The sequence below is a fragment of the Dreissena polymorpha genome, chromosome 9 (assembly GCF_020536995.1).
Source record: "Dreissena polymorpha isolate Duluth1 chromosome 9, UMN_Dpol_1.0, whole genome shotgun sequence".
Lineage (NCBI taxonomy): Eukaryota > Metazoa > Mollusca > Bivalvia > Myida > Dreissenidae > Dreissena > Dreissena polymorpha.
Genome location: NC_068363.1, coordinates 62,116,058 through 62,142,084, shown reverse-complemented (window position 1 = coordinate 62,142,084; position 26,027 = coordinate 62,116,058). Strand labels below are relative to the sequence as shown.

The 26,027-nt window shown below is 35.8% G+C and overlaps 1 protein-coding gene across 1 annotated transcript in view; it reads left to right on the top strand.

Annotated features, from left to right (window-relative positions):
* LOC127844563 (uncharacterized) overlaps positions 1 to 26,027 on the top strand; it is a 114,731-nt gene that overhangs the window by 22,066 nt on the left and 66,638 nt on the right. The window contains exons 2-3 of the mRNA XM_052374917.1: positions 14,036 to 14,286; positions 23,918 to 24,006. Coding sequence (XP_052230877.1) covers positions 14,036 to 14,286; positions 23,918 to 24,006 — 340 coding nt within the window. The remainder of the gene's footprint in view (positions 1 to 14,035; positions 14,287 to 23,917; positions 24,007 to 26,027) is intronic.

The window sequence follows — 26,027 nt, the reverse complement described above, 5'->3', positions numbered from 1 at the left end:
GATATGACAGAACTGTAGTGTATTTACTCTAAAGAAACGCATGCTTTACGTGATATGACAGAACTGTAGTGTATTTACTTTAAAGAAACGCATGCTTTACGTGATATGACAGAACTGTAGTGTATTTACTTTAAAGAAACGCATGCTTTACGTGATATGACAGAACTGTAGTGTATTTACTCTAAAGAAACGCATGCTTTACGTGATATGACAGAACTGTAGTGTATTTACTTTAAAGAAACGCATGCTTTACGTGATATGATAGAACTGTAGTGTATTTACTTTAAAGAAACGCATGCTTTACGTGATATGACAGAACTGTAGTGTATTTACTTTAAAGAAACGCATGCTTTACGTGATATGACAGAACTGTAGTGTATTTACTCTAAAGAAACGCATGCTTTACGTGATATGACAGAACTGTAGTGTATTTACTTTAAAGAAACGCATGCTTTACGTGATATGACAGAACTGTAGTGTATTTACTTTAAAGAAACGCATGCTTTACGTGATATGACAGAACTGTAGTGTATTTACTTTAAAGAAACGCATGCTTTACGTGATATGACAGAACTGTAGTGTATTTACTTTAAAGAAACGCATGCTTTACGTGATATGACAGAACTGTAGTGTATTTACTCTAAAGAAACGCATGCTTTACGTGATATGACAGAACTGTAGTGTATTTACTCTAAAGAAACGCATGCTTTACGTGATATGACAGAACTGTAGTGTATTTACTTTAAAGAAACGCATGCTTTACGTGATATGATAGAACTGTAGTGTATTTACTTTAAAGAAACGCATGCTTTACGTGATATGACAGAACTGTAGTGTATTTACTTTAAAGAAACGCATGCTTTACGTGATATGACAGAACTGTAGTGTATTTACTCTAAAGAAACGCATGCTTTACGTGATATGACATAACTGTAGTGTATTTACTTTAAAGAAACGCATGCTTTACGTGATATGACAGAACTGTAGTGTATTTACTTTAAAGAAACGCATGCTTTACGTGATATGACAGAACTGTAGTGTATTTACTTTAAAGAAACGCATGCTTTTCGTGATATGACAGAACTGTAGTGTATTTACTTTAAAGAAACGCATGCTTTACGTGATATGACAGAACTGTAGTGTATTTACTCTAAAGAAACGCATGCTTTACGTGATATGACAGAACTGTAGTGTATTTACTTTAAAGAAACGCATGCTTTACGTGATATGACAGAACTGTAGTGTATTTACTTTAAAGAAACGCATGCTTTACGTGATATGACAGAACTGTAGTGTATTTACTTTAAAGAAATGTTTTAAATCATGTCAGCCACATGCAATCTTTATTTTACACATATGTGATGGACAGGTGCATGTTTTTGCAGGAAAATTTACTGCACCATAAATCAGATTCAGTTATTATGGTTTGGCTGTTTTTAGGTATTCAAAATATTTAGATGAACAACTAAAAGAAATGCGTGTTTAAAACTTATGTTCAATATTGTTGACCTAGTAATGTTTATTTTCTGAACAATACAAAACTTAGTTTTGTCATGCTAAAATGTTGGTCACAAAAAATAGTACTGACATATGAAACCCAATTATGTTTATTTCAAGCCCAGTTTATCGGACTAACATCATGATTGACTACAGGGCACTAATAAACACAACTATTGTCAGTGAACCAAGTATATCATATCTGAAATCTACTCCCTGTCACAATTGTGGACAGCCATTTGAAATAAACAAGTAAATTGTTTCCCAAGATTGCTATCAGTTTGAAATGGTATTTTATAAAATACAAAAAAAAAAAAATGTAGTTGAATTTTGCTCTTCAAAAAAAATGGGGCTTAATGCATGTGAGTAAAGTGTAGTCCCAGTTTAGCCTGTGCATGTGAGTAAAGTGTAGTCCCAGTTTAGCCTGAGCATGTGAGTAAAGTGTAGTCCCAGTTTAGCCTGAGCATGTGAGTAAAGTGTAGTCCCAGTTTAGCCTGAGCATGTGAGTAAAGTGTAGTCCCAGTATAGCCTGTGCATGTGAGTAAAGTGTTGTCCCAGTTTAGCCTGAGCATGTGAGTAAAGTGTAGTCCCAGTTTAGCCTGAGCATGTGAGTAAAGTGTAGTTCCAGTTTAGCCTGAGCATGTGAGTAAAGTGTAGTTCCAGTTTAGCCTGAGCATGTGAGTAAAGTGTAGTTCCAGTTTAGCCTGTGCATTTGAGAAAAGTGTAGTCCCAGTTTAGCCTGAGCATGTGAGTAAAGTGTAGTCCCAGTTTAGCCTGTGCATGTGAGTAAAGTGTTGTCCCAGTTTAGCCTGAGCATGTGAGTAAAGTGTAGTCCCAGTTTAGCCTGAGCATGTGCGTAAAGTGTAGTCCCAGTTTAGCCTGAGCATGTGAGTAAAGTGTAGTCCCAGTTTAGCCTGAGCATGTGAGTAAAGTGTAGTTCCAGTTTAGCCTGAGCATGTGAGTAAAGTGTAGTTCCAGTTTAGCCTGTGCATTTGAGTAAAGTGTAGTCCCACTTTAGCCTGTGCATGCTGCACATCAGGGATGACACTTTCCGCCTTAACTGGATTTCTTCTAAGAGGTGAATAAATCCTTTAAACAAAAACACCCATAAATGTGGAAGAGTTGCAATTCCCTGATAAGTCTATACGCACATACATTAAATCCTCTTTTCCCAAACTGTGGCTCATTTTTCTAAATACTATAGACTGCTAAGTTTGTCTGAATAGTCTTCTGAGTTTGTTTGGCCCCTAGGGTCAAAACTTGCCATACCCCATCTGGGGGATCAAATGATTTTGTATAGAATTTTATAGTAAATCACTTTAACCCTTTCCCTCTCAGAAGCAGAGTGAAAATGGCTATGTGCAAACAGCATACAACCAGAACAGCCTGTGAGTAACTCGCAGTCTGTTTAGGTTTAATGCTGTTTGCTGCTGCTCATCAGTATCTAAGGGTTGGAAATGAAGCCTTTAAAACTTATAGTATATAGTAAGAAAGGTCTTGAATTAAATATAACTTTCTAATTGACTACAAATGCATCAAAATACGTATCTAAGTGGGAAAGGGTTAAAAATCTTATCTGAAATGGAAAGGGTTTAAATTTTGATAACATTGTATAGTTCTATCAAATTTGTTCAAATCATGTCCAAAACTTACCAAGTCCAAGGGTTCACATCATTTTTAAATATTTATATGGTAAATGACTTTAAAATGTTTTACTCTTAAACTGCAAGGATTAGTTGTGCAACATCGTATAGTGGTTCTCTACTAAATTTGTTTAAAGCATGCAGCTGGGGTCAAAATTTGCCCAACTCTAGGGGTTACTTGTTTTTTTATTTTTTTTATTTTTTTTTAAACTTTGATAATATCAAACATGTGAGGTAGAGAGTAAATAAATTAGATAAAAACCACCGCTATTGAACACACATACACACATCTACACAAATTAGTTTCTAACATGTCTAAGGTGAAGTATTTTAACATGCTTTGTACTTCAAGAAATGTTTGCAAACATTAATGTATTCAAGTTTCCATTTGATTGACAGATGATTAAGTGATTTAAAGAGCAAGTATGCCATTAAGCATATTGCCATACTACTGCAAGTGTAGCAAATGTCTTGACATTAAACAATCAGAATCAATTTGATATCCATGTTTACCAATCTAATCAATCATAATGATCTTTATTTTTAATGACTGTATCATTTATGAGTGCAGTAGAAATGGAAACTTGTTTAACATCCATAAAAGGTTCACATTATAAAAATGCATGGTTGCTCAGATAAAGCCTCCATTAACTGGTATCACTGATTCCTGCTGACAAGAAAGTCAGCAAAATTGATTATCAAGGGGAAATCTGATGTAGAAAACATGTCATTAGTAACGATTGTCCCCTGTCACCAGTTTCCTACGCAGCTTAACACGATGCATATGTCATTACCAACGTGTGCGCAGGTAGTATTCATGCTATTTGGTAGACTGTTAATATGCCCCCCCCTTCCAGCATCTTCATTTTGGAGGTGATAGGCCTGCCTATTCTTGTGGTTTATGATGACAGCTGGTTAAAAAACTTGTTAACACTTAATTTTACTGCACTCAAACTGTTTCATACTTATATGGCTCTTACTAATTGCAATTACTTATCTACCCATAATAAAAGAATATTGTTTTGACCCTGTATTAAACGAAACGACTCATGATGGGTTATTGCTGGGTCAACAAGATTTTGCTGTTTGGTCTAGCAACAATGGGCTTCCTTCATAGGTAACATAATGCGGAGTCTTAACATCCCAAAAGAAATTTGATGAAGGTCTCTTTAAATGAAGATTGATTTTCAAGCTGGCTTTCAAGCTGGCTTCTTTCCAAAGGTTGACGTTGACTTGGAGACAATGATGAGTGTGCACACCAGGTTTCTTCAAATATTCCCATTCACACAAAAAGACAAACTTGGCTACCTACAGGTAGCAATGATTTACAGTATTGACAAAGTATAGTATTACTTGTGTCACGGCAGGGATACCGCAGGGTTTACACACGTATGGCCCGTAAATGTTGGATCAAATGTACCTAATGAATGTTTTGTATTTAACATCGCATGAAGGGCGGGATAGTTGATTTTTAGGGTAGATACTACAATTGAAGTGGCTGATGTTTTATGTAGTTGCATCAAGTATTTTATGAAAAGACGGCATTATTTGTATTGATGGCACTTTGTCGCTTGGATGGTCTACAATGCAGGGGGCTGGGCTAGGCGCGCTGAAATCTTGATGGGGTGATGAATGTCTGTATTGGGATGTTACTTTGTCTTGTGTTGAAACTGTCGATGGGGAATAGGGTATTGACGGGGAACGGTAGGGGTCTGATACCATGATGAATTCAGGGGACAAATTTGTCCCCTTTGTCATCCAAGAGCACAGAGATTAAGGGCAGCTTCAAACGAATTTTGAGATTTTCAATTTTGTAGGAAGACTGGCATGAAATGGGACAGGGTCCTTGACAAAAGTCCTAATTAATGTAATTTTCAATCTGGACCATGCCCACATTGTGAAAGATTGGGATGAAATTCTATAAATTGGTTGAATGAATGGTTTTAAAGTATCATTTTTCACCAAGAGATCATTCTTAAAATGTGTGTCTTAATTCTAAACTGAGGTAGTATTTTATTTAAGCTCAGATAAAGTTTACTTTATGAATTACAAATTTGTATGCTGTGTTTTTAAGTTTCTAAGAGAAATTCCTATATGCAGTGCATTTATGTACATGTATTCAGTAAATTCATATAATTATGCAGTATTTGTAAACTTTCGCAAATCAAATACTTTTGAGACACTATGAGGTTTGATAACAGTTTTTGCATACTTGATGGTACAAACAAACAACGGTTTATAATCAAATGGATTTGTGGTATGTCATGGGTCATTAGGCCTACAAAAATATGGGTCTGTTAGGGTAGAATTGTTACATTAAATGTTTTAGATTAGACTTAAATTTACCATATTCATAGAATTATTTGAAGATGTGTATATCCCTTAGTGTTTGGTTACATTTATGTGATTCTGCAGATCTGCTTTGCCGAGATCCGATGTTTTAGACTAGACTTAAATTTACCATAGTTATAAAATTATTTGTAGATTTGTATGTCCTTTTGTGTTTTGTTACATTTATGTGATCCTGCAGATCTGCTTTGTCGAGATCCGATGTTTTAGACTAGACTTAAATTTACCATAGTTATAGAATTATTTGTTGATTTGTATGTCTCTTAGTGTGTCGAGATTCACTATTTTGAAAATCATAGAGGTCTAATATACTGCAAATCTGCTGTGGATACTGTTTTTTTACATGCTTATTTTTATGCCCCCCTTCGAAGAAGAGGGGGTATATTGTTTTGCACATGTAGGTAGGTCAGTCCGTCCGTCCGTCCACCAGATGGTTTCTGGATGATAACTCAAGAACGCTTAGGCCTAGGATCATGAAACTTCATAGGTACATTGATCATGACTGGCAGATGACCCCTAGTGATTTTGAGGTCACCAGGTCAAAGGTCAAGGTCACAGTTACTCGAAATAGTAAAATGGTTTCCGGATGACAACTCAAGAACGCTTACGCCTAGGATCATGAAACTACATAGGTACATTGATCATGACTCGCAGATGACCCCTAGGTCACTAGGTCAAGGTCACAGTGACTTGAAACAGAAAAATGGTTTCCGGATGATTACTCAAGAACGCTTATGCCTAGGATCATGAAACTTCATAGGTACATTGATCATGACTGGCAAATGACCCCTATCGATTTTCAGGTCACTAGGTCAAAGGTCAAGGTCACGGTGACTCGAAACAGTAAAATGGTTTCCAGATGATAACTCAAGAACGCTTACGCATAGGATCATCAAACTTCATAGGTACATTGATCATGACTGGCAGAAGAGGGGGTATATTGTTTTGCACCTGTCATTAGGTCGGTCGGTCAGTCGGTCCGTCCACCAGATGGTTTCCGGATGATAACTCAAGAACGCTTAGGCCTAGGATCATGAAACTTCATAGGTACATTGATCATGACTGGCAGATGACCCCTATAGATTTTAAGGTCACTAGGTCAAAGGTCAAGGTCACAGTGACTCAAAATAGTAATATGGTTTCCAGATGATAACTCAAGAACGCTTACGCCTAGGATCATGAAACTTCATAGGTACATTGATCATAACTGGCAGATGACCCCTAATGATTTTCAGGTCACTAGGTCAAAGGTCAAGGTCACGGTGACTCGAAACAGAAAAATGGTTTCCGGATGATAACTCAAGAACGCTTACGCCTAGGATCATGAAACTTCATAGGTACATTGATCATGACTGGCAAATTACCCCTATTGATTTTCAGGTCACTAGGTCAAAGGTCATGGTGATTTGAATCAGTAAAATGGTTTCCGGATGATAACTCAAGAACGCTTACGCCTAGGATCATGAAACTTCATAGGTTCATTGATCATGACTGGCAGATGACCCCTATTGATGTTCAGGTCACTAGTTTTAATATCTAACTAAATCATTTAATCTATACAGGCTAATCTGGTACCACACTTTACACACACTTGCTTTTAGCTCAATTTTCCTAGAGCAATTCTCAAATATAATTATTATAAGATTCTGGAAACTTATTGTCCCTGATTTGATGAAAATACACATTGCATTATGGCAATTAAACTGCATGCAATCATTGAATCTCTATAAAGTGGCCTTTCTGCATCCAGCTGTTGTGCAAAAGTAATTGCTCATTTCCTTGAGATGTCATCTTGCATGGCCAGCTGGTACCAAGGGACAGATTTGATGCCAGAACATGGCTTGTTGGGGGTACAGTCATTTCATGGGGATAATTAGGCAATAACATTTATTGTATATTCTATTATGTAAGCTGATAATTGTGTTATGAATATTCTGAATGTAATGGTCTAATCATTCTAACAAGAAGAGGCCCACTGTATGTATTTCCTTAGGCTTAAAATGAGCTACATGTAGTCTCAGTGATAACCAGGCTTTATAGAAGTGGTAAGGTATTGTTCCAAGCAATCCTGTAGTCTCAGTGATAAACAGGCTTTATAGAAGTGGTAAGGTATTGTTGCAAGCAATCCTGTAGTCTCAGTGATAAACAGGCTTTATAGAAGTGGTAAGGTATTGTTGCAAGCAATCCTGTAGTCTCAGTGATAAACATGCTTTATAGAAGTGGTAAGGTATTGTTCCAAGCAATCCTGTAGTCTCATTGATAAACAGGCTTTATAGAAGTGGGAAGGTATTGTTGCAAGCAATCCTGTAGTCTCAGTGATAAACAGGCTTTATAGAAGTGGTAAGGTTTTGTTGCAAGCAATCCTGTAGTCTCAGTGATAAACAGGCTTTATAGAAGTGGTAAGGTATTGTTCCAAGCAATCCTGAAGTCTCAGTGATAAACAGGCTTTATAGAAGTGGTAAGGTATTGTTGCAAGCAATCCTGTAGTCTCAGTGATAAACAGGCTTTATAGAAGTGGTAAGGTTTTGTTGCAAGCAATCCTGTAGTCTCAGTGATAAACAGGCTTTATAGAAGTGGTAAGGTATTGTTGCAAGCAATCCTGTAGTCTCAGTGATAAACAGGCTTTATAGAAGTGGTAAGGTATTGTTGCAAGCAATCCTGTAGTCTCAGTGATAAACAGGCTTTATAGAAGTGGTAAGGTATTGTTCCAAGCAATCCTGAAGTCTCAGTGATAAACAGGCTTTATAGAAGTGGTAAGGTATTGTTCCAAGCAATCCTGTAGTCTCAGTGATAAACAGGCTTTATAGAAGTGGTAAGGTATTGTTCCAAGCAATTCTGTAGTCTCAGTGATAACCAGGCTTTATAGAAGTGGTAAGGTATTGTTGCAAGCAATCCTGTAGTCTCAGTGATAAACAGGCTTTATAGAAGTGGTAAGGTATTGTTCCAAGCAATCCTGAAGTCTCAGTGATAAACAGGCTTTATAGAAGTGGTAAGGTATTGTTCCAAGCAATCCTGAAGTCTCAGTGATAAACAGGCTTTATAGAAGTGGTAAGGTATTGTTGCAAGCAATCCTGTAGTCTCAGTGATAAACAGGCTTTATAGAAGTGGTAAGGTATTGTTCCAAGCAATCCTGTAGTCTCAGTGATAAACAGGCTTTATAGAAGTGGTAAGGTATTGTTCCAAGCAATCGTGTGCAGTTTGTACAGGCTTATCAGTCATGACACTTTCCTAGTAAACAGGATTTGTGTGTAGATTCTAGAAGAGACTTTCTTTTAACAAAAAATTCCATTTTACAGAAAATATGTCACCCCTGATTAGCCTGTGCCGACTGCAAAGCTTAAGTTGAGAAATAATTAAACTTTATTTTGGGAAGGTCTTTCAGTTATTTTGTCCTTTAGCTTATATTATTATTGTTCACCAACAATACCAACCTCTGCACAGAGATTTGACTTGAACCAGCATAGCTGGATCAAATCCCTGCCTTCATAACCAACCATGTGATGATAGCCGACCCACGTGATGCAAAAATTTCCCCGTTGTTATTTTTACTTCTTTTTTTATTTAGGTCAATTATTTTTTACTATGAACCTAAACTTATACACTATTTTGAATATATTAAAGAAAATTATACTACTTTTCATTATATAATACTTATACTTAAAAAAAAGGGTAGCATTTTCTTGTGACGGAAGAGATTGTATGTGAGAGCATGGAATGACAACTCTGCATGATGATTGCAAAAACACAGTTAAAAGCTTTTTTCAAAAAAAAAATTCTTTTTTTGACCTACGGCTGATATTGTTTAGTTCTTTTACTCATGAAATACGGCTGCCATGGAAACTATGGAGCCATGCTCAAGGAAACCCGGGCTTAACCCATTTATGTCTAGCGCCTAGAAAAAAAGGCCTTGGCAAACAGCATTATGCAGCGTCTCATCAGGGTCTGCGCTGTTTGCTTAAAGGAATTTCTGTAGAAATATTCCAAATATAGAAATAAATATACTAGACATACCTAATTTTGGAAATAAATGGATCCAATTTAGAAGGATGGGAGAGTTCACTAGGCATAAATGGGTAAATGCATTTTGGTGAAATATTGCCTAGTCTACACAGACTTATCATGGAGGATACTTCCAGCCTCAACATGATATTTTTAGACGATAATACATTTACATGACATATTCCATATACTGGTAAACATATTCCATATACTAGTAAACATATTCCACATACTGGTAAACATAGTCCATATACTGGTAAAGTGTTGTCACTGATTAGCCTGTGCAGACTTGGCGCTCATGCTTTTAATAAGCTCGTTTTTAAAACAGCGTGGCACATATAAATATCTTGTAAACCTTGTCACTGATTTGTTTTGAAAGGCAAAAGAATTATCTAATGGAATTTCACCTGAAAACCTCATCTCCTTATAAGAATTATTGGCAACATCTGAATGACATTATTATGGTAAAATTATTTTTGTCATTAGAGAGAGTAATCCACCCATTTTGATTTCTCTATATATCATTTCCATTAGTTCAGCAATTCCATAATGTATTAATGGTCAGGGAGAACTATAATTGCACTTTGCAGCAGTTCATCTTTTCATCAAAAGATAAAGGCAGTCAATAATTTATTATACTATTAACAGCACAAAAATTCTGTTCAGATTCTGTTCAGCTGGTCACAGTTGTGAGTTCATGTATAATGTGGTCGCTATTTGAGCCATGCTGTGGCTAAACTGGGCATAACCCTTTGCATGCTGGGAAATTTGTTGTCTGCTAAATTTCTAAAATTAGCATTTTCGTATATTTTTTTCAAAGAATACTATCAGAATGGCAAACAGTTTGGATCCTGATGAGACGCCACGTTCTGTGGTGTCTCATCTGGATCCAAACTGTTTGCAAACGCCTTCAAAATTCGGTTCCAGCACTGAAAGAGTTAATGCATGTGCATAGGCTTCAGAGATGTTACTTACGCCTAAACTGAACTAAAATTGTTTAAATGAAAAAATAAACCATGTTATTGTCCCCAACTGTAAAAAAATGTGCATGTATTGCCACACCAAGGATTGTGGTTAAATCTTTTTTAGACCATAAAAGATTACATTATATGTCGAAAATGACATTTTTTCGCCTTCTTGAAAGCATTATAAATAGAGTCTCTAATTCTTGGGACAATTAGGCACAGAAGAAATAAAGGAGACAATTGCATTGCCTCTGGATGCAAAAGTTCTAGAATTTTGCATGGTAAAACTTTTTCTGACTATTGATTATTTAAATCCAAGGCTGGAAGACAAAGGCCACCTTCTGACATTTTTGTAAACTAGGGCATTATAATTGTTTGCAAATTGTTTCCCAATAATAGGATCCTGTGTGGAGCTGGTTCCTGGCAACCCCAGAAGTTATTAACTTGGCAATTCCATGAAACACAGAAATTTAATCCTTAAATTCTTGCGCTTTTATTTTGCAATTTATGTTTTTCATTTGGATTCCCTAGATGGGAGAGGAATGTAGTAAAGTAATTGATTTTGAATTAATTTTGAAGATTTAAAAGCAGACTTAAGATAGACTATTTTTTGTATTTCTGTTTTAAATACACATGCACAAAAAGTGCATATTCCCACTTATCACACAGATTTTATACAGAGGCAATAATCTATCGATGAAGGCATAAGTGAATAAAGAAATCAATAATCAGTAAATCAATAAATAAAAAAATAAAAAATGTGATTCAATTTGGTTTGGTATGTTTCTGTTTTTATGAAAATCATGTTGCAAGTCTAAAAGCCTCATTTATGACTCAAGCTTCATAAAACTTGGTCAGATTGGTTATCCTGATATTTACCAACCAAGTTCGAATATGGGTCAAGTCTGGTCAAAAATAGGTTATGAGATCCAGTCTTTGAAAAACCTTCTTATAATCAACTTCAAGTTTGTAAACCACTATTATGGACATGTTTTGCTTCAATCATGATGAGTCTTGGCCATTATGCTTATCCTGACAATATCTAGGCCAAGTTTGAATCTGGGTCAGATGGGGGTGAACAAATTAACCCATTTATGCCTAGTGTCTAGAAAAAGGCCTTGGCAAACAGCGTAGACCCAGATGAGACGCCGCATGATGCGGCATCTCATCAGGGTCTGAGCTGTTTGCTTAAAGGAATTTCTGTAAGAAATATTCTAAATATAGAAATAAATATACTATACATCCCTAATTTCAGAAATAAATTGATCCAATTTAGAAGGATGGGAGAGTCCACTAGGCATAAATGGGTTAATAGGTTCAAAAGTAAAATCTTAGTAAAACCTTGCTACCACTTTATACTTGCTATATTTATGACTCAATCTTGATTAAACTAGGGCAAAATGTTTATCTTCACAATAACTAGGTTAGAAGTGGGGTCAAAAGCTAGGTCATCAGGCAAAAACTTAGTTAAAACCCTGTCACCAATCTTGAAGCAGTATTTTATGACTACTCAATATTAATGAAACTTGGTCAAAATGATAATCTTAACAGTATTTAGGCAAAGTTCAAATCTGTGTCAAGTGGTGTTGAAAACTTTATCACAAGGCAGTTCTCCAGTTAGGCCTAAATGGAACGGCGCCCCGCCCTGCCCTTAAGAAGCCCCGCCCTGCCCTTCTGAGGCTCCGCCATACCCTTTTATGTATTAAAAAAAAAATATATATATTATTATTATGCCCCCGGTAGGGTGGCATATAGCAGTTGAACTGTCTGTCAGTCAGTCAGTATGTCAGTCTGCCCATCCGTCCGTAAAAAAACTTTAACATTGGTCATAACTGTTTAAATATTGAAGATAGCAACTTGATATTTAGCATGCATGTGTATCTCAATGTAGCTGCACATTTTGAGTGGTAAAATTTCAAGGTCAACATCATCCTTCAAGGTCTAGGGTCGAAAATACAAATCTAAGGGAAGTAATAAGCTTTAAATGGACATAATTGTCTGACCTGCCAAATTATATATTTTTATGTCCCCCACCACTATAGTGGGGGACATATTGTTTTTGCCCTGTCTGTTGGTCTGTTTGGTCAAACTTTAACATTTGCCATAACTTTTGCAATATTGAAGATAGCAACTTCATATTTGGCATGCATGTGTATCTCATGGAGCTGCACATTTTGAGTGGTCGAAGGTCAAGGTTATCCTTCAAGGTCAAAGGTAAAAAAAAAGAAACAAAAAAGTCAAAACAGCGCAAAAGGGGACAGTGTTTCTGACAAACACATTTATTGTTTTTAAATAAATCAAACCGGTGCAGTAGGCGGTATTGTGTTTCTTACAAACACATCTTGGTAAAGGTCAAGGTCATTCTTCAAGGTCTAAGGTAAAAAATACAAATCCAAGGGAAGTAATAAGCTGTAAAGGGAGATAATTATTCAATATTGAAGATAGCAACTTGATATTTGGCATGCATGTGTATCTCATGGAGCTGCACATTTTGAGTGGTGAAAGGTGAAGGGCATACAAGTATCTTAAGTACTTTAAGGTTACATGTTATTATACAGTCACGGTAGTGGCTTATAATTATTTGCTACTAAAAATAAAGATTTGTTTGAGACAATTATTTTCAAGGGAAGTAATTTATATAATTATAAATCTCAGATTATATATTTCTTTACCAAAAATATAAGTTAATGTACAGATTTTTCATTTTGATTATTTATAACTTAAATGATTGATTTGTCAAGTTTTTTTTTAAAGATATAATTATCATTTCTTTCCTGTACTAATTTGTGAATGGTAGGGTTCATTACATACCTGTGGACTTAATTATTATTTATTTATGAAAAAGAAAAAAAAATATGTCCATAGATACATGATAAACTCTTTGATAAACCACAAGTCTTGGTTGTCAGTGATCTTTTTGGTCATTTTTGACTGTCTACAGACCCCCTCCCCTCCCCGCGGTTGGATTGGACAAAATCCAAGCGAAGTAATAAGCTTTAAAGGGAGATGATTTCTATTCCTGCCAAATGATATATAGAAATTTTATTTCAAAGCGGCGCAGTAGGGGGCATTGTGTTTCTGATGAACACATCTCTTGTTTTAATTTTATTTTTGACATTTGATAATTTATAAATCTCTTATTACATTGTGATTAATTTATTCCTTATTGTAGAAATTTTATTTGCGTTATTTAATAATAATGGGAATAATGTATTCTAACAATTATTAATAACATTAAAAATAATATGCCACAGGGAGCATTCAGGATATGACCACGCGCTCAAAAGTGCCCTTTTGAAAACATTCTGCGCGTTGAATGTGCCATTTTGACAAAAAGCCCTCCCCCTGCCCTTTTCAAATTCTAGCTGGAACACTGCTAGGTCAGGGACAATCTTTAAAAAAGATATAAATACACTTTATGTTTGTTTTATAAAAAATAACATTGAGACATAGACTGCAGGTTTGTCTTCACAATATTGACCCAAAGGCCAAAACTAGGTCATGTAAATTTTCAATTATTATTGTATTATTTGATTGCTTTAGGTGTCTATTTAGAGTAATGCTTGTATATTTTCATTTCAGATTACATGACAGGAAGTGACTGTGACCAGAGGGTAGTGTTGGGTGGTGCAGTGGTTCATTCGCATAATAAAAATTTATCAATATCTTACTCAGACAATATCAATTGTAAATTGACGTTTCAAGCGCAGAATAGTGAGTGGAAATTAATGTTACGGGTAGAAGAAATGGATATTCTTGATCGTCAAGGGAATGGGATATGTAATGATGCATTATATGTGTCAAGTTCAGAAAATATATTAAGAGACACTATGGTGAGTAATTTTATATTTTATTTCATTAACCCATTTATGCCTAAGGGTTCTCCCATCCTTCTAAATTGGATCAATTAATTTCCAAAATTAGGGATGTATAGTATATTTATTTCTATATTTAGAATATTTCTTACAGAAATTCCTTTAAGCAAACTGCGCAGACCCTGATGAGACGCCGCATCATGCGGCGTCTCATCTGGGTCTATGCTGTTTGCCAAGGCATTTTTTCTAGACGCTAAGCATTGATAGTTTAAATTCTTTTAATATACAGGAAATGAACATTGGCTTAGATTGATGTCTGAAAATTTCCATATTTTGTTCCATAAATAACTAAATATAATATTGTATACTTTATAATGTAAAGGAGCACACACTTATACAGATGCAATGTCAATCTGCAAGGCTTTAAATTAATCCATTGATGGAGAAGTCTTCAAGAAATCTGTGAGAACATCCCTTTTCATTCAATTAATTCTCTATAATATATCAATATGAATGTTAAAGGGATAACATTATTAGTATTTCCTTCATAGTAATATCTCATATATGTACAGTACACTCCACGCGTTTTCCCAAAAAAACAAGCTCACTCCGCGTTTTTATTCCTGCTAGCGAGTGTTACGCGAGGTAAAACGTGGCATTCCGCCAAGTTCGCTATACCCGCGGCGTGTATTACTTTAGCCTAGTTGGTAAATGCAGTTTCCGTTCTTATCAGCGACTGCTGCGCAACACCGCGTTAGCAGTGTGCTACTGGGCATGCCAAAAAATAAAAACATTGTCATAAAAATTGTTTAAATACTGTGGCTTATAAAAATAAAGATAATTGTATAAACAATTCATATATGTTTTTATTCATAGGTACATCGACAATATGAATGAATATACGACACGTAAAGCGTTTTGACCAATTCATATTTAATTCATAACACATTTAACACCATAATAAATGTTCTGTTTAATTTCCAAATGAGAATAAGTGTTTATAATCCGAAACACGCTTCCGATTTTTAATGTTAACACAACGTTTACATATGCTTCCAATATACAGTCATCATGTATATTTCCCGACAAAAGCGCGCAAAAAATATGCTTCAATGTACAAGTTCAAGGTTTATGCGTGAAAAGCGTGGAAAGTGTGCGTGTATTGATTTTTTTATACAAACTTTGTAGTGCAGAGAACACTGAATTCTGTTGATTTCGGTTAAAAGTTTCTTTGGTATTTTTTAACACAATTATATTGCGAATAATTTTTATTTCCTCCAAATTAATTTCAATTAAAATATCTTTATCGTTACGGTATTTTAGTATAGTAATTATTGAAAAGTTATTGTACTGTATACTGATTAAAGAGAACATCTGGACGGAACTGGATAAAGTGTTCGGCGTTATGTGTTGTTTTGACAAAAGGGATTAACATGTGTGAATGTCACTCTGCCGATTTGGTCCATAATTACTGGTAAACATTGTTTTGAATTTCGACGCAATAACACACAATTTAACTGAGAATATTTAATGCAACTTTCAACTCAATAGCTACCACCTTCTTTTAGCAATCAATGGAATAACCTACCTACGAAGAGAAAATAAATGCTTAAGTGAGCAGCGATTGACTTTGTTCCGACAATTAAAACCATTCCTTATGCATTCGTTGAACGTGTTTACTTGAGTTAGTTATGCATTCAGACAGGAAGCGGCTTTCCTTTGATAACGTCAAACTGTCAATTCACACAGATTTCCGAGACTTAATAGGGTCCTCGGTCATTTGTTTACATGTTCAGTATAGAAAAAACCTGCCAACATGAAAGCTTTGGATTAAATTATCAAAATAAAAACAATGTTGCAAACTGTGATTATGTATATTAATTGGTAGGTATCAGTTTAAAGACGACGTTTTGTTTGGCGTAAATCAACGAGTTTTCTATACAACTACTTCTACAACCACGTGGGGATTGATTTATCTTGGTTGTTTTTTTTAATGGTATATTATATATATATAAATAAATATATATATGTACTTGTAATATATGTAATTTTATTTGAAAATCAGGAAGTCAAACAAAGTTAAATTGATTGTTATCTCGTAAAACACGGAGTTTCCCCGTGTTGCCAACCCGGAGGGCCGCCGCGTCGACTTATCAATTTTACCGATCGTTCAAATCATGCAAACGCCGCGTATCGCGAAATTTTCTTAATCTCCCTCGGCGTTACTGCATGCGGCGTATGAAGGGAAATTGGGGAAAACGTGTGGAGTGTACTGTTTCATTTATGTTTTTGTACTGTGTTATTTCCTCTGAAATATTGGCTATGATACACTTGAATGTCCATTATTGTCTTGGAGGGTTATACAATATCTTCATGAATATTGATGCAGCCTCATTGTGCCCACAAATACCACAAATATGTTATGGGAATATGGTCTTCAATCAAAATTGAAAATTAATGTTGCTCAGAGATTGGAGAAAATTTGGTATTCTGACTGGTCAACAGACTTATGCTATTATTAATGTGGAATATCTGCAAATAGCTCAATCTCAGTCCCAACAGAATCCAGTAAACTATGGATTTCAGAAGAAATAGCATGATTTATGTTTTTATATTCAAAATGGTTCCATGTGTCTGTATCAGAACAAGTTCAGTTTTGAAACTCTTTAATCTCTATTATGTAGTCAGTGATTTTTTTTGCTTTAATTTGTTACAGCCTGTGCCTTTTGAATTGGGAAAATTAGCGCGATAAACCGTGAAATTGGGAAAAATAGCGCGATAAACCATAAAATTGGGAAAAATGAAGCATTATAAATAGGATTATAAGTAACAGAAGTGATATTGTTTTTAAGTGCATGTTCAGGGAGTTTTCTAGAAAAGGAGTCTGGTCAAATTGTTTTTTTTTTTAATCAATCAAAGTGGCAAGTTTGGGAATGATTTATGGACAAAAATAACTAAATTCAAGTTATATATTTTGTAAGATGTTTAAAAAATAAAGTTGAGACCTAGATTTAAGAAATCATAATTAAGTTATATGAGACTTCTTTCTAAAAAAAAAAAAAAAAAAAAAAAAAACAATTTTTTTTTTTTTTTTGGAAGTTGGGCTTTTTTTGGGAAATTTTGGTCAGAATTTTGGGAAAAAACGTGTATTTTTGCGATTGGGAAGCAGCCGAAATTCGGCTGTAAATTTGAGCAAAAAAAATCACTGGTAGTTAAACATCAATTAGATTGTAATTTGTATGTTATATCCTGATCAAGATGGCAGAGGTAAAGATTTGAATTTAAGAGTAGTAGTTTTGCATCAGACCCCACATTCCTACAGCATGTTAGTAATTAACAAGAACTGATTCGGAATATTACATAAGCACGTTGTTCTGGTGGATTGAAGCACATTCGTTGATTGTGTTCCTTTATTTTTTTACCTCCTTATGATAAAAAGAAATACAAAATATGCTTGATAACTTCAGTTTTTAGTTCACCTGTCACGAAGTCACATGGTGAGCTTATGTGACCGTGTGATGTTCGGTGTCCGTATGTGTGTGCGTGTGCGTCCGTCCGTCCGTCCGTCAACAATTTGTTTGTGTAGACAGTAGAGGTCACAGTTTTCATCCAATCTTTATGAAATTTGGTCAGAATGTTCATCTTGATGAAATCTGGGTTGGGATTGTATTTGAGTCATCTGGGGTTAAAAACTAGTCACTTGGTCAAAAACTAGGTCACATAATAGGTAAAATAATAGAAAAACCTTGTGTAGACAAAAGAGGTCGCAGTTTTCATCTAATCTTTATGAAATTTGGTCAGAATGTTTATCTTGATTAAATCTGGGTTGGGAATGTATTTGGGTCATCTGGGGTCAAAAACTAGGTCACTAGGTCAAAAACTAGGTCAAATAATAGAAAAACCTTGTGTGGACAATAGAGGTCACAGTTTTCATCCAATCTTTTTGAAATTTGGTCAGAATGTTTATCTTGATGAAATCTGGGTTGGGATTGTATTTGGGTCATCTGAGGTCAAAAACTAGGTCACAAGGTCAAATAATAGAAATACGTCAACAATTTGTTTGTGTAGACAGTAGTGGTCACAGTTTTCATCCAATCTTTATGAAATTTGGTCAGAATGTTCATCTTGATGAAATCTGGGTTGGGATTGTATTTGGGTCATCTGGGGTCAAAAACTAGGTCACTAGGTCAAAAACTAGGTCACTAGGTCAAATAATAGAAAAACCTTGTATAGACAATAGAGGTCACAGTTTTCATCCAATCTATATGAAATTTGGTCAGAATGTTTATCTTGATGAAATCTGGGTTGGGATTGTATTTGGGTCATCTGGGGTCAAAAACTAGGTCACTAGGTCAAATAATAGGAAAACCTTGTGTAGACAATAGAGGTCACAGTTTTCATCCAATCTTTATAAAATTTGTTCAGAATGTTTATCTTGATGAAATCTGGGTTGGGATTGTATTTGGGTCACCTGGGGTCAAAAACTAGGTCACTAGGTCAAATAATAGAAAAACCCTTGTGTAGACAAAAGAGGTCACAGTTTTCATCTAATCTTTATGAAATTTGGTCAGAATGTTTCTCTTGATGAAATCTGGGTTGGGATTGTATTTGGTTAGTCAGGTGAGCAATTCAGGGCCATCATGGCCCTCTTGTTCTGTATTTGTTTAATTAAACAAAAGAGATACATATTACATTTTTTTTAAAGATACGTGTTAATTAATTGTTATATTAAGACCTTGACAATTGAATGCAGAAAGTGTATTTTGCATATCCAAAAAATGTCCACTTTCCAAGCTGTTGAATTCATAAACTGAATTCATACTATGAAATACAGAATCCTTTTCCAGTAAATGTTATTTGAAACTGGAAATACTCCATAGTTTAATGAGGAATATTCCTGGAAATATAATAAATAAGGGTATACACTGGCTATATTTCAATCTTCCGTTCATGCGAGGTCACTACATTCATATTAGCCATAGTAAAGTAAATATACCAATAAAAAACATTGGAAAATTATACTACATGTACATCATGTCATTCACGTGAATATGTGGAGGTCTTTGTTGCAAATAACACTAGGCACATACAAATCTACAAATTATTATTACATTAGTATGGTAAATTTTAGTCTTGTTTAAAAATAAGATAATATAACAATATAAAAACCCTCCCTACAACCTATATTTATGCCCCCTTCGAAGAAGAGGGGGTATATTGTTTTGCACATGTCTGTCGGTCCGTCGGTCCGTCCGTCCACCAGATGGTTTCCGGATGATAACTCAAGAACGCTTAGGCCTAGGATCATGAAACTTTATAGGTACATTGATCATGACTGTCAGATGACCCCTATTGATTTTCAGGTCACTAGGTCAAAGGTCAAGGTCACAGTGACTCAAAATAGTAAAATGGTTTCCAGATGATAACTCAAGAATGCTTAGGCCTAGTTGTTAATGCATGTAACCTAAAACAAATCGTTCCTTTGTTTTTGCCTAATTGGAAATGTCAATGGAAATTCATAACCACACATAGCAGAAGCTGTTATTGGAATGTGTAAAATTGAATGCTTTAAAGTTTCAAGTTGAGGAAAAGTGGGATGTAAGGAGCTTATTACCCGAGATACCTTAACCCCACCCAAGAATGCAGTGATAAGTAAATAATACATGTTTTCCCAAGGTGTTATGGCTTCATTGATTGATTTCATCCATGTTGTTCATTTTGATCATTCCTTTGCCAAGAAGGTCTTGACATAGAACATAATTGTAAACATATGTAAATGTTTTCTAGGACCTAAAATAGTTCCTTTGTTTAAGTTCTTGCAGTTTTGGCACCCAAACAAAAATAAGTCGGTTGCCATATTTTGCGTAATTAAATCTTGACCCTCCCCTGCTATAAGGTAGATGAACATTTGAATTGCCATAGACATCCTTCCATTACTTGTATCTGTCTCTAAATATATACAAATGAGCCTGACATTCTTGGTAAACAGGGATTTACGGATGTGCTTTAACCCATTTATGCCTAGCGTCTAGAAAAAAAGGATTGGCCAACAGCGTAGACCCAGATGAGACGCCACATGATGCGGCATCTCATCAGGGTCTGCGCTGTTTGCTGAAAGGAATTTCTGTAAGAAATATTCTAAATATAGAAATAAATATACTAGACATCCCTAATGTTGGAAATAAATTGATCCAATTTAGAAGGATGGGAGAGTCCACTAGGCATAAATGGGTAAAGTGTCTTCCCAGGATAGCTTTTGCAGTCCTCACATTTTCAAAAAATAATTTCCAACACATAATTATTTACCTTTTTACACTTTAAAAATATTTCAACACCTGGTATCGAGGGGCACATAACTTTTATCATTTTCAAAATACCCAACTTTACACATGAATTATATCATTAAAAACGCTTTCAATCCTGATGGCTTTTTCCCTCTGGTTAAATCATGTGTGCCTTGTGCTAAAAACCTTGTTTGGAAACAGGTGAGCTACTTTGGGTCTTTCAGGCCCTCTTGTTCCTTATATGGCTATATATGGCTTTAGTAAAATCTTGTTAACACGCTAGAGGCCACATTTATTGTCCAATCTTCATGAAACTTGGTCAGAAAATTCATCCAAATAATATATTGGACGAGTTCGAAAATGGTGCCGGTTGGCGGGGCATTTTTCCTTATATGCACTACGCGGCTCGCGATTTTTGCCTAAATCCCCGATCACCACGTGGGCCAACGTGGCAAATCGCGGTGATTCGCCGCAAATTGCGGTGATTCACCGTGATGACACTGTACGGGTGATTCGCTGTGATTCCGCCGTGATTTCACTGCGACCATCTCGCAATAAAGATCAGCTGTTGAAGTATTGCAAAACACTGTGAATCGCCGTTAATGATACCTTGGATGAGTTTGAAAATGGTTACATTTGATTGAAAAACATGGCAGCCAAGGGGCGGGGCATTTTTCCTTAAATGGCTATATATGGCTATAGTAAAATCTTGTTAAAACTCTAGAGTCCACATTTATTGTCTGATCTTCATGAAAATTGGTCAGAAAATTCATCCCAATTATATCTTGGACAAGTTCAAAATTGATGCAGGTTGGTTGAAAAACATGGCCGCCAGGGGGCCGGGCATTTTTCCCTATATGGCTATAGTAAAACCTTGTTAACACTTTAGAGGCCACATTAATTTTCCGATCTTCATGAAACTTGGTCAGAAGATTTGTTCCAATGATATCTTGGATGAGTTTGAAAATGGTTTCAGTTGCTTTAAAAACATGGCCACCAGCACTCGGGGCCTGGCATTTTCCTTATATGGATATATATTGCTTTAGTAAAACCTTAATTTTAACACTCTAAAAACCACATTTATTGTCCGATCATCATGAAACATGGTCACAAGATTTGTACCAATTATATCTTGGATGAGTTCGAAAATGGTTCCGGTTGGTGGAAAAACATGGCCACCAAGGGGGCGTGGCATTTTTCCTTATATAGCTATTGTAAAACCTTGTTAACACTCTAGAACCCATATTTATTGTCCGATCATCATGAAACTTTGTTAGAAGAGTTGTCCCAATGATATCTTGGACAAGTTCGAAAATGGTTCCAGTTGCTTGAAAAACATGGCCACCAGGGGGCGGGGCATTTTTCCTTATATGAATTCATGAATTTTCATGAAACTTTGTCAGAATATTTGTTTAAATGATATCTTGGATGTGTATGAAAATGGTTGTGGTCTGTTGAAAAACATGGCTGCCAGGGTGTTCACTAGTCATGAAAGTTGGTAAGAACATTGACGTCTTGTGCTGCACAGAACAGGTCAGTTCCTTTTCTTTCAGATGAGCGACTTTGGGCCTTTCAGGCCCTCTTGTTTTTGGTTTACAGAGGAAATATGAACTGACTCAGTAGTATTAAGGACATCTAAACAGTGCTCCAGCTAGGCCTAAATCGAAGGGCGCCGTGCCCTGCCCTCCTGAACCTCCACCCTGCCCCCCGAACCCCTGCCCTGCCCCCCCCCCCCCCCCTCTAAAAAAAAAAAAAAAAAAAAAAAAATTTTTTTTTTTTTTTTACATATGATAATTCATAAATCTCTTATTTCATTGTAATTATTTTAATCCTCATTGTAGACATTATATTTGAATGGTTTAATAATAATGGGAATAATACAATTATTTATAACATATAAATTAACATGCAATAGGAAGCATTCCAGAAACACCCGCGCGCTCGAACGTGCCCTTTTCACAAAATTCTGCGCATCGAAAGTGCCCTTTTGACAATATACTGCGCGTCGAAAGTGCCCTTTTGACAAAAAAGCCTCCCTGCCCTTTTCAAATCCTAGCTGGAGCACTGCTAAATATCGCAAATATTGGATGTAATAATGAGATATCATGAAATCAACAATAATTATTTGATTTTATGCTTTAGACATTTTAATAGATAAACAGAGTCATTTAAAACAAACAGAAAATATTTCATTAAGTTCAATCTCTGCTTAAAATAATGGTAAATTAACAATATTTTCAGCAACTGGTACCTCATGCAATGCTCCTTTAGCTAGGCCTTAACTCGTTCAGTGCTGGAACCGACTTTTGAGGGCCTTTGCAAACAGTTTGGATCCAGATGAGATGCCACAGAACGTGGCGTCTCATCAGGATCCAAACTGTTTGCTATTCTTATAATATTCTTTGAAAAAAATCAAAGAAAATGCTAATTTTAAAAATTCATCAAACAACATTTTAGCAGATGACAAAAGTCCCAGCATGCAAAGGGTTAATGGTAGGGCGCAACATACTGCAGTGAGTGCAGCCTCAATGTCCCACCATGCCACCTCAGACACCAGCCAGACCCATTTTTGACATTTTTGTGAAGCAAATTGTATTAGTTTTTCCAATCAATTCTCCTTATTAACAATGAGAAGCTAGTTTTATTAATTATAGAAACAATACTTTGAATGAAAAATACATGCAGTGTGAAATGCATAACACATGCTTTATTGTCCCCTACCGGTTTCACCAAAGGGGACTTATGGTTTGCGCTCTGTTTGTCTGTCAGTCTGTCTGTCACACTTTTCTGGATCCTGCGATAACTTTCAAAGTTCTTAATATTTTTTCATGAAACTTGAAACATGGATAGATGGCAATATGGACATTATGCACGTCATTTAATTTTGTTCCAACGTCAAAAATTCTGGTTGCTATGGCAACAAATAGACTAGAAATACTGCTAAAAATGGTGGTTTTCTGGATCCTGGGATAACTTTAAAAGTTCTTAATATTTTTTCATGAAACTTGAAGCACGGATAGATGGCAATATTGACATTATGCACGTCATTTCATTTTGTTCCTACGTCAAAAATTCTGGTTGCTATGGAAAGAAATAAAAATAAAAATTCTGACAATGGTGGAATTTCTGACAATGGTGGAGCCGGTAGGGGACTATATTGCTTGGCAATAGTCTTGTTGAAAATATTCCAAATGGATAATATGACCATGTGTCATAAGTGCCCTTTGACAAAGGAGCTCCCTGCCCTTTCTGATCCTAGCTGGAGCACTGCAACACACATACATTTCTGCCCATCATGTTTGAAACCTATTAAACTTGATAAACAACAATGGTCTCTGTCTATGACTTGAACATTTGTATTTCAGGAAGAAGCAGGGGGTAACAATGGTTTATGTGGTACCACCCGGCCATCTACCATTTACTCAACTGGCCAGTATTTAACAGTGCAGTTTAGGTAAGAATCATTAATAGAGTGTTATAGTTGCATGTAATGGATCTTTTAGTGTCATATTCTTAATATGCTGTGCCTGTTGTTTGCCAAACATATTTTTGCTTTATTTGTCTCTGCATGCATGTCCAACAGTTCCGCTTTAAAAACAATCAAACCCTAAAACATAAAATTATCTATTTTTGTGATGTTTCATCCTCCAGTTAATAATAGGATGATCCAAGACGAAATTTGTGTCAGAATATACTTGCATATTTTCCACAATGTTATTAATTACCTATTTGCAAGGGGCAAACATGCCATCATTTGGTATTGTTTACAAACCCTGAGATGGACTTAAAGTGGGCATGATGGTGTATCTGACTTTGTGTAAACTTTCTATGAGAAGTTACCTGGGCAACCCTACCTACAAACATGAATGGGGTTATGAAATTTGGGTTTTCTTGCTGTGAACAAAAAAGAGAAACTCCATTTGCTTTTTTAACATGTTTGATTTAAGGGAAGGAAAGTATCAATATAAAAGCCAACGCTTTCTGAACATACTGTGGATAAAGTTGAAAAGTCAAAATAAAACAAAGACACTGTATAATTATACTGTACTGTACATATTGTACAAGTAACCTATTATCTCAAATGTCACATGTAAATCAAAAGTGAAAATGGTTTAACCAAAAACAGAGGCAACATTTATTTAAGCAGGAGAGAAATGTTAATTATTAATTTGCAGATAATTGATGCTGGTCACATTTGATTGAAGGTCGAGGTCACTTCTTAAGAAAAAAATTATTGTCAAATGTATAGCTGACTAACATAATTTTTTATACCTTTGTTCTGTGTCACCAGTTACTCAACAATTATTGATGCAATTATGATGAAACTTTGCCAGCAAATCAAGCAGCATGTCAGGGGAAATAACAAGGTCACTTAATGGAGTGAAAGAAAACACATGTGAATACTCTTCATGCTACATTTATTATCAAAACTTGTTGAAAATTTGGTTAGAACATTAGTCCCTATGATATTAAACCAAGTTCTGGGTCTCATGGGACAGAAACTGGGTCACTAGGTTGAATTGAAGGAAAAACACTCTTGATGCCATATTTATGGCTCAATCTAAATGAAGTTTGGTCTAATTATATTTGTCTAATGATTTCTTGGTTGTTTAGAGAATATATCAGCCCATTGAAAAATATGACTGTCATGAGGCGGGGCAGTTGTGTTTATCTGGATATAGAAAAACCATTTGAACTCTACAGATATAGCTCATCATAGAATTTGCGAAGAACATGAAAAAAATGTTAAGATATCTTGGCTGTTTTCAAAAATGATTGTGGTTTGTTAAAAAAACATTGCCAGGTTTTTGTTTTAGTTTAATTGCGAAAAACAAGTGAACACTAAATGCTCATAACAGGTAAACACTCTTGACTCTCAGGTTAATTCCTTAGGGCCTTTGGGTCCCAGGTTAATGCTTTAGGGCTGTTGGGTCTCAGGTTAACGCCTTAGGGCCGTTGGGTCTCAGGTTAACGCATTAGGGCCTTTGAGTCCCAGGTTTATGCCTAAGGGCCTTTGGGTCTCGGGTTAACACCCCATGGCCTTTGAGTTGCAGGTTAGCGCCTTGGGGCCTTTGGGTCCCAGGTTAACGCCTTAGGGCCTTTGAGTTGCAGGCTAGGGCCTTGGGGTCTTTGGGTCTTAGGTTAGGGCCTTAGGGCCTTTGAGTTTTAGGCTAGCGCCTTGGGGCATTTGGGTCTCAGGTAAGCGCCTTAGGGCCTTTGAGTTTTAGGCTAGCGCCTTGGGGCATTTGGGTCTAAGGTTAGCGCCTTAAGGCCTTTGAGTTGCAGGCTAGCGCCTTGGGGCCTTTGGGTCTCAGGTTAACGCATAAGGGACTTAGGGTCTCAGATTAGCGCCTTGGGACCTTTGGCTCTCTTGTTTATCAAAACATTACTCTTTTCAACTTTTGTGTTGTGTAACTAAGTCATTTAACATAATGTAACAAGTTAGTTGTTACAGAACTCAAGCCATAACTCTAA